General features: G+C 55.1%; 2 protein-coding genes across 2 annotated transcripts; one reads left to right on the forward strand and one right to left on the reverse strand.

Annotated features, from left to right (window-relative positions):
• Nucleotides 1–320: 320 nt before the first annotated feature.
• LOC136470639 (cation/calcium exchanger 1-like) lies at nucleotides 321–2,777 on the reverse strand. Its single transcript, XM_066468413.1, has one exon. The coding sequence runs from the start codon at nucleotides 2,449–2,451 to the stop codon at nucleotides 739–741; it is 1,713 nt and encodes a 570-aa protein (XP_066324510.1). The 5' UTR covers nucleotides 2,452–2,777; the 3' UTR covers nucleotides 321–738.
• A 3,180-nt stretch (nucleotides 2,778–5,957) lies between these two features.
• On the forward strand, nucleotides 5,958–8,897 carry LOC136470649 (uncharacterized). Its single transcript, XM_066468418.1, has 3 exons — nucleotides 5,958–6,233; nucleotides 8,206–8,467; nucleotides 8,563–8,897. The coding sequence occupies exons 1-3, from the start codon at nucleotides 6,105–6,107 to the stop codon at nucleotides 8,619–8,621; spliced, it is 450 nt and encodes a 149-aa protein (XP_066324515.1). The 5' UTR covers nucleotides 5,958–6,104; the 3' UTR covers nucleotides 8,622–8,897.
• Nucleotides 8,898–12,157: the final 3,260 nt, after the last annotated feature.

The raw sequence follows: 12,157 nt of genomic DNA on the forward strand, positions 1-12,157 counted from the left end.
AAAAGCTACTAAAAGGACTTTAGTTATGTCTAGTAATTTTATAGTGACTAAAATTAACTAAACCATTTAGTAGCTACCAAACAACCCCTTGCTCCGGGAGAGATTCTCAGTAGGACCGCTGCCCTTTGCTTCACATGACGACAACGCTAGACACCCCAACGAAACGGACACGGCGCAAGGCGTCGTTTCGGAGGAAGCGTGCGCCAACCGAACTGGGATCCGCCGTCCGCGCGCCTACCCGCCCGCAACCACAGGGCACCGCAAGAACGTGGGAGCCTCGGGAGCGAGAGGAGACCATAGTGGAGTAATTTGATCCCACCTCTGCGAATTGCGATCGAATCTTAACATTTTTTTTCCACTAATAACAACCCTGCTGCTTACCAGGGCTTATGAGCTATGATCAGTAATTACAATTGTCGGCCATCCTCCGGTCAGAAGTCAGAACAGAACCCCTTCCAAAACAGAAGAGGATGGAAAAACAAATTCTCTGTCAGGACACTAATCAACACCTACTCCTACGTGTGGAGTAGTGCTACCACTCTATAGGACATACTACCACTACAGTAAATATACAAGATTATCTACCCTTCAATGTTTTTGTACTATCATTTACCATCAATCTAGATCTACCATCGTCAGTTGGATTCCTTACAGCGATCATCAGTAGCAAGAAAAACGAACGAGCGAATGCGGGCAGCGGGCGAGTGTCACTGTCAGTCACGGCGGAGGCTCCTAGTCCTAGCTCCAGTGCCCGAGCGTCTCGCAGACGCGCACGGCGAAGAAGCAGAGGTAGATGGCGATGAGCCCGACCCCGTAGACGCGGTCGATCCGCATCCCGCGGACGGGCACCACGAACAGCGCCCACGCCAGCGCCGCGCCCAGGAACCCCACCGCCTCGTACGCCGCCGCGTCCGCGGGCACCACGAACGGCGCCGGGTGCTGCGCGCCCGCCGCCAGCGCCAGCGACAGGCCCAGCCCCACCACCGTGTTGAACAGCGGGCCCGCGTAGCAGCCGGACATCGCCGTCTGCGCTCCGCCGGCGCCGCCGTGCACGGCCATCGCCACGTTAGACACCAGGTCGCCCAGGGAGTCGCCCCACGCCAGCACCGTCACGCCCAGCACGCTCGGCTTGATCCCGACCACGTACCCGATGGACACCAGCAGCGCCACCAGCTCGCGCGCCAGGGTGTACGCCCACAGCACGCTCATCACGAACCCCGCCGCGAGCCACGGCACGCGGCGCCTCCGGCCGCGCGGGGGGGAGTTGGCATCCGTGGTGGCCGCGGCGAGCAACGCGAGCAGGAGGCCCAGGAGCGCGCTGCCCACGAGCACCGCGACGCTGTGCGACGACATCGGGTTGTGGCGCTGCGAGGAGGTCCAGGTGAAGGCGAGGAGGACCGGCGCCAGCGCGGCGGAGCCGACGGCGTAGGGCCGGGACCAGCGGTGCCCGGCGATGTCCGGGATGGTGAGGCGGCGCGGGAGGTACAGCGGCATGCAGAGCGCGCCCGCGAGCCAATGCAGCATCGCTCTAACCCTCGACGTGGCCGTGCCGGGCGCCTCCGTCGTCTTGGAGTGGGACGGCAGCGACGGGACGACGTCGTCGTCGTCATCGAGGAGGAGCGGCGCGGAGAGGCTTGCGGCGTCCGGCTTGCTCTTCTCGGCGCAGCAGTGGGAGGTCCACACGAGGACGACGTAGCCGACGTAGAGCGAGACGAACGACACGGCCACCCAGACGGTGATCTCCCCGTTGACGAGCACCGCCAGCAGGTAGCAGAGCGCGAGGAGGAGGAAGCAGAGGTCGCGCACGAAGCCGCGCCACTCGACGACGACCCCGCCGCACGCGCCGCCCACGGCGAGCGCGACGACGCCCGCGACGACGGTGGAGACGAAGAGCGCCCCGCCAAGCGCGCTGCTGAGCCCGACGCCGCCGCCGTCGCCCGACGCGAAGGACACGACGCTGGCGAACACGTCGGGCGCGCCGTTCCCGAGCGACAGCAGCGTGACGCCCGCGACGGCGGGCGGCAGGCGCAGCGCCGCCGAGAGGCCCTCCAGCGACGCGCAGAAGTACTCGGACGCGGTGTCGCCCAGGAGGTAGAAGAGCACCACCAGCCACAGCGCGAGCGCGGCGCACGCCGCCGCCGGCGCGCCGGCGAAGGCGCAGTAGAAGAGGCAGAGGTAGTCGACGTACCCCGCGGGGGAGCAGGGCGAGTGCGCGCGGAGGTACGCGCACCGGGCCTCCCCGCCGCTGATGGACGGCAGCTCCTCGCAGCTGTTCCCCCGTCCCTTCCCGGAGGAGGACGAAGCGGCACCGAGGAGAATTGACCCGCCCTCGGACCCTTGGCTGGTGGGGGCGAGGAGTGAGGAGGAGGTCAGGAGGAGCACGAGGAGCAGGAGGAAGCAGGCGCTGGGGGCGGCGGGGGCAGTGCGCGCTCGCCCGCGGGTGAGCGCCATAAAATGAGCAGCAAGGCGGGGGGTTTAACCGGAGGTTGGGTCGGCCGGCATGCCGTGCGGGGCGCGCGGGAGTTGGGGATCTCGGTGCGGGGCGAGGCGGTCGTGGGGCTGGTGGCTCCTCGAGTCTTGACGAGATGTGCGGGGGCGGAGGACTCGTGGGCGGCTCTGCTCGGCTCGAGCTCGCAGCTTAGCAGCAGGGCGCAGCACGACTGGAGAAGAGGCGACTGGGCTTGGGCCGGGGTGTTTGCGTCCGGGTTAAGTAATGGACGGGAACAGGGGAGGGAGGGGGAGTACGTTCGAGGCGACGGTGAGGTGGCGCGTCGTCGTGGAGGATGGCAGAACTCAGAAGGCAGCTGGCGGGCCGTGTGGTGTGGAACTGCGGAAGTGAGGACAGGCCGATAGAGCTAGAGATAGAGATATCGGCAGCCGCGCGCGTTTTGGGCGGGAACGGTGTGTGACGGTTTGGCTTGGGTTGCCGTGTGGCCCGTGACGGTTTGCCAGTCCTCGTGAACTTTGCCCGACATCGCCAAAATCTCTGCACTGGTGTGTGGTGTCTGGTGGCCTGGTGTGTACTGTGTAGGGCGAGGGGCCCGACGGCGCTTGCGCTTGGCTTGAGCCGGCGAAACAAAACGTTCGTTTGTTTTTCTTCGGCACGGAGTGCGACGCCGACCGGACGGGACGGTGGCGGCAGAGTTCAGTAGATTTTGCACAGAAAATTTTGTTCAGAGAAATGAGCAGACAGACCTTAGGATATTTCTACGCTCGTACTTGCCGACATCGGGTCAGGATCGAAATAGTGTCGTATTGCATTTGATCGAAATGAGCAGACAGACCTTAGGATATTACTGCGGTGTGCGCATGAACCTTTCTCTATTTTTAGCCATAGGATCGGAGTATAACCGATGATGAAGGTAATCCTTAGCTCCTAAGTTATTCGCCAGATAAAAGAAGAAGAAGAAGAAGTGAAACCGACGTGCAACCTATGCGTGACTGCATACCTGGCCTGGGTTGCTGCTTTGCTGGGTCTTCCGCCGCTCCGGAATCCATGGCGTCGCTCTCCCATATCCGCGACGGATGTGGCTAATAATCCCGATCAGCAGGAAAGTTTGGTCGGGCAGTTCAGTTCCGTGTATAAAAGGCAAGCCCGTCCAGAAACGGTGACCGCGCGCTGACGCCGTGAGTTGAACTGAATGAAAAGTCAAAAGGGCTCGCGTCCGTGCGGGCCGCCCCCGCAATCGCGCTCTTTTTGGTTGGTTTGGGTGCGCACCGTTTCCGTGTCATCGCGCGACGTCCCCTGACCCTGCAGAATCTTGTTTCCTGCAGCCTGTGCGACGGGGCAGTCTGTGAAGCATGGACTATCCTCGGTGAAAATTCGTAGAAAAACGCTGCAAATCATCGGAGATTGCACGCGCCGGGTGGTCTACTCTACTCGCTTGTTGTCTCTCCAAAGACCGGCATGGTTTGCCTTCGCAAGCTTCCTGTAGGCTCTAGTACTAGTAAGGCTTGATCTCGAGTCGTCCCAGAGACCTCCTACTCAGGGAAAGCGTCCCTCCAATCAGACCAAACCTTGTGGCTAAAGTGGGGGTTCTGCACTGCAAGAAGCCAAAACCGGCAATGGTTTTTATGATTCTTGGACGACCCCAGCCATCTCTGAAACCGATTGTCCGTCCTGCGCGAAACCGCACGCCTCGTTTTGGGCGCCAGCCATCAGGTGCCGGGCCCAAAACCGGGATGGACATCGAACCGCGGAGTCGTCCTGCTGACAGGGGAGAATTGGGGACAGGACAGCAGCAGGAGGACTCCCCACGCGACGTGCCGAGTCGCCGAGAGAGGTCAATTGAAGTTTCGATCGGGGACCCCCGCTAAAATGACGCGCTGATCAGGCGACACCGCGTACTCCTACGTCGCTGGGCAGTGGGCACGGCTGCTGTCTGCCGGTTGACACGACGTATATCCGTCGCGTCACTCTCCGTCGTCTCGTCTCCCCATATCCGCCGCGCCAGGAGCTCATCATGCTCAGCGAGCCGCCGTGGCGAGTTAAATGGTTAACCTAACCAAACAAAGGGACAACCTAACCTATGTGCACGTGAAGAAGATACGTCGAGGCGGGGGAGAGGGCGACGGAGACGACGACCCGTCGGCCCCGACGCGGCCGCCGCTCGGCGCTCGCCTACGTCGTCGTCAATTCGCGCGGTGAAGATATGGTACGTACGTAGGAGTACGTGGGAAGCTGGATCGCAGGAACGAGTTTGCGTGAGAACGGTGGAACTGAGCTCTTGTGTCTTATTTGTGGTGCGAAAGCCCAGTTGGCTCGTGGTTTTTTCTTTTTTAATTAAGTAAGAAGAAAACAGGCCTACGAGGCTACAAGTTGTTTTTCAACTCCACTCTTTTCCTTCCTATCACTAGAGTTCACCGGTGGGGTTGATCTCGAGCGTCTCACGTAAGCCTGGGCAAAATACCCGATACCCATTATCCGTACCCGAATTATCCGAATCCGGACCCGAATTACCCGAACCCGAGGTACCCGATCCCAAATTCGGATAGCGATTTTGATTACCCGAAATTAGTTTGGGTAATTCGGGTAATATCCCCTGGTACCCAAACTACCCGAACTACCCAAAGATTTATTTTGTCTTTGTATTCATCATGTGTTGTTAGCTGAACCATTTAACTTATCACTTTATTAGAATATAATTCTCTCTATTTGAATGAGTGACTGTAATATATTATTCTCTACAAATTGCTATTGAAATTCTATACAAATTGCTGCTGAAATTATGTATAGATCGCTACTGAAATTTAGTGTAGTTTGTTGTTTTCTGTAAATTTGGGTATATCGGGTAATACCCGAACCCGAACCCGAATTATCGAGTACCCGAATTTGCGGGTAGTGTTTTTTCGAGGGTAATATCGGGTAGCAATTTTTATTACTCGAATTTTGAATTACCCGAATTACCCGACCCGAAAAAATCGGGTAACCCGAACGCCCAGGCTTAGGTCTCACGTTCCCCTACGAGTGCTCCAACCAATGCCATATATCTTTTCGTGGCGTCCTTGGACAGGGATTTCAGGAGGTATGTCATGGCACTTTGAGGATGTCTGCTCACCCCTGCACAGCTGCACTTCAGCCTTTCATCCAGGTAAGATTCGCATCAGATGCATCGCTCCGCCAAAGTCTTGGCGCATCACCGACAGCGATGGCCCTGCCGCTGTCGCCGTGGACCGCCGGCGGTGGCCCTGCGCGCAACGTCGGCAGATGATCGTACGTAGTACAGGACAGAGAGGCGTCCCAAACGAAAATGTTGACGTCTCTGGGCTGTAGTCAAATTCTGAAGATGGCCCGGCCCACTTAACAACCAACCGCTGCCGCTCCAAGCCCATAGCGACAGCCCAGCCAGCAACGTTGTTCGCACTCCATTTTTCACGGGCTAGAGAGGGACTACTTTTCAGTTTCCAGGCCATCGACTGGCTCTCTGCAAGCGGGCCCTCTCCTGCGGGGGGGCGATGAACCCGAAGCTGCTGGGGCTTGGAAATCTGAGAAGCGCAACAAGAAGTTGGGAGCGGCTCGCCGTCTCCCTTTCCTCTTCTTCGGCTCTTCCGGTTTTCCCCTCCGCTGCGACGGCGAGCCCAAGAAAAAACTCCTCTAGGAGCGCATGGAGGTCTCCGCTGGGCTCCGGCCGCCGCCCGTCGCTGCGGCAGCGTCGCTCCGAGGCCGCCGGTCCGCGTCGGTGCCGCCGCGCGCGGCTTCCCATTCGGTGCGGTCCGTGTCCCGCGCGGTTAAGGTGGGCCTCCTTTCCCTCTCCCCCTCCTGTTCCACCCCCTCGCGAGGTGTGAATTCCCGTGTCTCTAGTCTAGGTCTGCGGGGGGAACCAATGGGTACGCCGATCTCGTCGTCCTGTTCGAGATTGCTGATTGCAGAGCTCCAGGGTCGCTGTGCCTTGGCGACGGATTCTGTTGTAACTTTGGTGCGTTATTTCACGTTTTGTCTCCAGATAGTGCTTTCTTGTCAAATTGTACCCAGTGACGAAGCCCAAAAAAATTTAGAAGGGGCTGAATAAAAAATAAAGATTTTTTATCTTCTCTTAACCTTAGCCCCTTCTATCTAATACATGCCCCTTCTATCTAATACATATGCTGCTCAGGATGGTAGCCACACCGCTGGCTACGTCCCTGATTGTATCCCAGATAGTGCGTCATTTTAGTCACGTTGTACCCCAGATACTGAACAAAATGCTAAAGGCAAACATTATTGAACGGAAATTTTGCACGTAGAAGATACCGTGTGACTGCCAGCATGGAAGGCGCTTAAATTTGTTTCGCCTCTGAAAATATTGCTATTCCACTTGTTACTGCTCCGTAGTTCTCTAGATGTGCCAAGAATATGCTTAAAGCCTTAAACCAGTAAATTGTGTGGAACAGCAGCCTCCATGAACAAACTGGATTGCTACAATTTTTGTTGACTATTGCCCTAGAAAAGCTGCCGTCTGATCTGACGCTTGTGAGGGACAAGCTGTTCTATCTGTGATCATACTGCCAGTTCATTTTAGTTCTTTGGGTGTTTGATGAGTGATGATATTGTTGCTGAAGTTCGTAAGGAAATAACTAATTGATCAATAAAGGTGCTTTCAGTTGAGTATACATTTACTAACTGTGTGTATATTAGAAAAGCTACACTGAGGAATCTACCAGGGCAAGCAACAAACTGTAAAAAAATATTTAGCATACTAGCATGTCTTTAGCTATATATGCCATACAAGTTATATCAGAGAAACATGACCGTGTATATTGAATAGGACTATAGGAGCAGATAGAGTGTGGATTTAACCATTTGAATATAGCTGTAGTATGCGTGTGTCAATTTAACCATGTGAACATGGCTTTAGTACGTGTGCTTCAATGTTCGCTTGGAGGGATTCTGAAGGAATTTGGATGGTTTGGAGGAATGCTGGAGGAATCTGTGAGAGAAAAATACTGTTCCGGATGAAAAAAGAAGCGGATCAAGCCAGGTTTAAGGGCACGAGAACGGGACCTAAGGTAACTGTAGTATGCGTGCTTCAGTTTAACCATGTGAATATAGCTGTAGTATGCTCTCGTTGATTTAACCATGTGAATGTAGATGTAGCTGTAGTACGCGTGCTTCGATTTAACCATGTGAATATAGCTGTAGTACGCGTGCTTCGATTTAACCATGTGGATATAGCTGTAGTACGCGTGCTTCGATTTAACCATGTGAATATAGCTGTAGTACGCGTGTGTGGTTGATTTTCATCTACTTGGTCTCCTGTTACTGGGATCTCCCTGTTATCAAATTTGGTACCTGCATCTCCCTCAGGCATGTTTCTCTGGTTGCCATGCACAACAGCACAAGGGTGTGCCTTTACATATGACAAGGGCTGCATGTGAACAGTGATAGCTGGCATTAATTGTTGTTGTGCAAGGTAGTCTTGTAGTATGTGCTTTCTTTAAAATTCCGAGAGTTGCCATGGCAATCTAACTCACTGCTACCACCAATGTCTGTCAATGATATAAAGTACTGATCAGTATCCAGTGTTTAGTACTCACAAACCTATTTGCCTATATATCAATCACAGACATGCTTGCCATGCCTATCGACTATTGAGAAATCTTGCTGCACAAATTGTCGTTTTCTCTCCTTTTTCTTTTGTTGTGCTCAATTGCAGCACATTGAATTTTGCTTACCAGGCTGAAAGGAAATTTGTTTCAAGAGACTGATAAATTTTTGTTGCAACACAGATTAAAGCAAGTGCAATTTATGACCTCCAAAGAAATAGAAGTAATCTTGAATCGTTATTCTGCTATGACAAATCTGTCCCAGAGGAGAATATTGGAAAACCATCCGGTCTAAATTTGGAAAAGAAGAATGTTGGGGACAACCCTCCCTGCTCAAGCTGTGAAGCTAAAGGTGCTGTGCTGTGTGCAACATGCGCTGGTTCAGGCTTGTATGTCGACTCAATACTAGAGAGCCAAGGAATCATTGTGAAAGTCAGATGCCTAGGTAAATAAGCTTGACAAGCACATTTTGTGCGACAGTTGCTTCCTGCTATACAGTTGATACATGACCTATACCTGCTGATATCCAAATTACTGCAGGTTGTGGAGGAACTGGGAACATCATGTGCACCAAATGTGGAGGCCGTGGGCATACATGAATGCTAAAGCTTGCACCTTTTGCAAATCAAAAGAGTTACTCTATGGAGAATTTTCCTTGTGCTACATGATACGGTGCTGAGCTAGCTGCAGTAGCTACATCGAAACATGCTTTAGAAGCTACTGAACTATCCCCCCTTTTGCTTTTTCTTCGCCTCATTTCATCATGCTTAAAAGCACGATGCGTCAAAGGATTCGATGTGATGTTGTAATCATAATGGTGTAATGGTATGTGTCTGAGATCAATACTAGGATACCCAAAGAGGAGTTAATGCCCATCAATGCCAATTCATCAGAGCGATCAAGAACGCAACTACATTTCTTGGTGGGCCCCGCCTCGTCCAGCCACCAAGGTCGCGGGCTCCGCCTCGCCCGGCCCCCGAGGGTCGGCTCGGTCTCGGCTGGTTCCTGAGGGTTGGCTCTGTCCCGTCCGACCCTCGAGGGCTGGCTTCGCCTCGCCCGACGTCTGAGGGCTGGTCCCGTTTCGCCCGACGTCTGAGGGCTGGCCCTGTCTCGCTTGACCCTCGAGGGCGTTCGGGCGTCTAAGGGTTGTCTCTGTCTCGCCCGACGTCTGGGGGCTGGCCCCGCCTCGCCCGACGTATGAGGGCAGGCTTCGTCTCGCCCGACCCCCGAGGGCATCCGGGCGTATGAGGGCTGACTTCGCCTCACCCGACGTCTGCGCACGACTTCTTTACAAAGACGCACGGAGCAGATAAGGCAAGGCGCTCAAAGTCAACCGCAGTACCGAGGACTGTACCCTACATCCCTGCAGGACAGTATTGTCAGGCCATGCCAGAGGGGTGCTTACGACCTTCCAGGCATGTCATAGCCCAAACAGTATTGTAGACGTCGACATTTGCCCTCGGGCATAGATCCATACGGAAGATAACGACAACCGCTATGGTCCAGAAGGAAACTCGCATTGTCCACAGTAACGGACGTACAATTACTGCGCTGTCTGCTTCCCGTATGGCCGCTGATCAACACCCTGGTCCACTGCGCCGCCTGCGGGGGCGGGATGGGATGTGACAACCCGCTGAAAATGTTAGGACATGACACTGTCAGCGGACAGACGACCAGCGTAGCCTTGTCAGGATCAGCGGCCATGCACCCGGCGTGGGGCTATCCCTGCCACCGTCTGCCATGACAGCGGGGCTCGCACGGAGGAAAATGAGGACCCGACGTTCTTTAAAGACTTCCTTTGCCTCTCGTTTTACTTTTTTTCTCCCATCTGTAATACATGCTCTCCCTTGGCCTATAAAAGGGAAAGCAGGGCACCCCACTAAAGGGACCGATCGATTTCACACACCGCATCACACATCACACCACAAAGCTGAGCAGCATCCAAGCTCTCAACACCCGTTTGACCTTTCCATCAGAGACTTGGGACCTGTCCCTCTCTCGCCAGTTTGTACCCCCTGCTATGAACTTTTTAGTACAAATAACACGAGCAACAACCACGAACTCGACGTAGGGACATTCTGCCCAAACCAGTATAAACGTTGTGTCTTTTTAGCGCACCATCCGAGTTAGACGCACAATAATATAAATTTACTCGTTGGTGTTTACTCGAAACACCGACAGTTGACACACCAAGTAGGAGCCTTTGCACGTTCTGGTGTTAACATCAGGCCACGGATGGCTAGCCACGACATCAGCTAGGTCCTGGGCGCACATGTGCGCTTCGGGGACCTAGACTTCATCATCACGGTGGAGGGAGAGCTAGCATGGGCGCTCATTGTTGTTCAAGCCTTCCACTCCACCGGCCTTGACGTGATCACCGAGACGCTCGAGGAGCTGCAACTTACCAGGGCAGAGCCATACTCCCTAGAAAACCTCGTCTAGAGCACCCCGACGGTGCTCCTGTTCGGTCTCTGCAACGCCGCCTTGTGGCGCAGCGCATGATCTCGTCCCCCGTGAACGACGAGTTCATGGGGGTGATCGAACACATCACAGAATCTTTCGACAACCTCCTCGCAGAGGAGCTGGAGTCACCCTCTGGCTCTGACTCTAGCTGGGGAAGCCATCACCCCTCTCGTGAATGCTTCATGACAGGTACCCCTGAGAGACACGTTGAAAGTGCCCCGAGGAGGAGGCTACCCCGATGAATGATCTCAACGACGAGGGCGAGGGGGAGACAGCGGCCCCATCTCACATGCGGGTGGAGCAGCTGAAAGCCCGACACCGAGAAATTGAGGAAGCGTTACTCCAGCTCGAGCAGGAATTTGCTGAGCTCGATCGGGAGATTGAGCGTCATGGAGACGGTGGGCGCGCACGTGCCATGGCCTTCGACATGAATCGGAGGATCATCATGGACGATGAAGCCCTCCTTTGCTTCGCCCGGGCAAGCCAGAACATCGCCGCTACGACGGCCTTACTCCACGGTCTTCCAGAGGCCACGACGCCCGAGGATCGCTAGGCCCACCATGAGATCTGCACGCTGCTCGAGCGTGCGGCGGCACAGCAGGCCGAGAGCTTGTTGTCTTGGCGATGCGAGCTTGACACCAGCCAACGCACACTCTCCAAGTGCCCGGCAAGGGCACGTCGGTCCACCAGGCGTCACAAGGCGCCAGGCAGCACGCCGCGGTCCCAGTGCATTAGCGTCTCGGCCGCAACCATGATGCACGCGACACCCTCGACGCTCACTGGCGTACCCATGATGACCCAAGAGAGGGAGCTAGCCGCGACTATCACCCTCGCCATGGCAGACGCTATGACAACAGCGAAGACCGGAGCCCGAGCCTCGGCCTGCTAGGGCCTCAGGCCTTGGGTCGACACATCCTCAATGTTGCCTTCCCGCCAATGTATCGACCACCAACCAACATCTCGAAGTACTCTAGGAAAACGAACCCCAGACCATGGCTCGAGAATTATCGGCTTGCCTTCCAAGCCGGTGGTGCGGATAATGACGATTTCATTATCCGCAACCTTCCATTGTTCTTGGCCGATTCAGCACAAACATGGTTAGAACACCAGTCGTCCAACAAAATCTAGAGTTGGGCGGACCTGAAGGAGATCTTCGTGGTGAACTTCTAGGGCATATTTAAGCGCCCTAGGAACCCATGGGACCTCAAGAACTACTGACAGAAGGCCGATGAAACCCTTCGTGGGTACATCCGGCATTTCTCCCAGCAATGCAACGAGCTACCTAACATCGCCGATGCCAATGTTATAGGAGCTTTCCTGTCAGGGACCACCTATGAGTCCCTGGTTCACAAGTTGGGACGCATGGGCCCATGAACCACCAAGGAACTCCTCGACATCACCACTAGCCATGCCTCGAGCGAAGAAACGGTTGAAGCGATCTTCGACCGCCTCAACGGCAAGGCGAGGCGGGATGAGGGCGCCGGCGAAGGCGCCTCCAATCGTTCCACTAAGAAGAAGAAAAAGCAACGGCATGAGGGCTTGCCCGTGGCCGTTACTGACCGAAGGGGTGGTCGAAAGCCCATGGAGGGCACTCTGAACCACTTCAAAAAACTACTTGAGGGGCCATGCCCGAACCACGCCTTCCTCGTCAAGCATTTGTACAAGGACTACA

Source organism: Miscanthus floridulus, chromosome 1 (assembly GCF_019320115.1).
Source record: "Miscanthus floridulus cultivar M001 chromosome 1, ASM1932011v1, whole genome shotgun sequence".
NCBI lineage: Eukaryota > Viridiplantae > Streptophyta > Magnoliopsida > Poales > Poaceae > Miscanthus > Miscanthus floridulus.

What these genes read in the sequence shown, in the direction of transcription:
- LOC136470639 (XM_066468413.1), bottom strand. Translation starts at nt 2,451, where the DNA reads ATGGCGCTCACCCGCGGGCGAGCGCGCACTGCCCCCGCCGCCCCCAGC.
- LOC136470649 (XM_066468418.1), top strand. Translation starts at nt 6,105, where the DNA reads ATGGAGGTCTCCGCTGGGCTCCGGCCGCCGCCCGTCGCTGCGGCAGCG. An exon ending in CCGTGTCCCGCGCGGTTAAG is followed by an intron (nt 6,234 to 8,205) that starts GTGGGCCTCCTT and finishes GTTGCAACACAG; the next exon opens with ATTAAAGCAAGTGCAATTTA. An exon ending in TGTGAAAGTCAGATGCCTAG is followed by an intron (nt 8,468 to 8,562) that starts GTAAATAAGCTT and finishes AAATTACTGCAG; the next exon opens with GTTGTGGAGGAACTGGGAAC.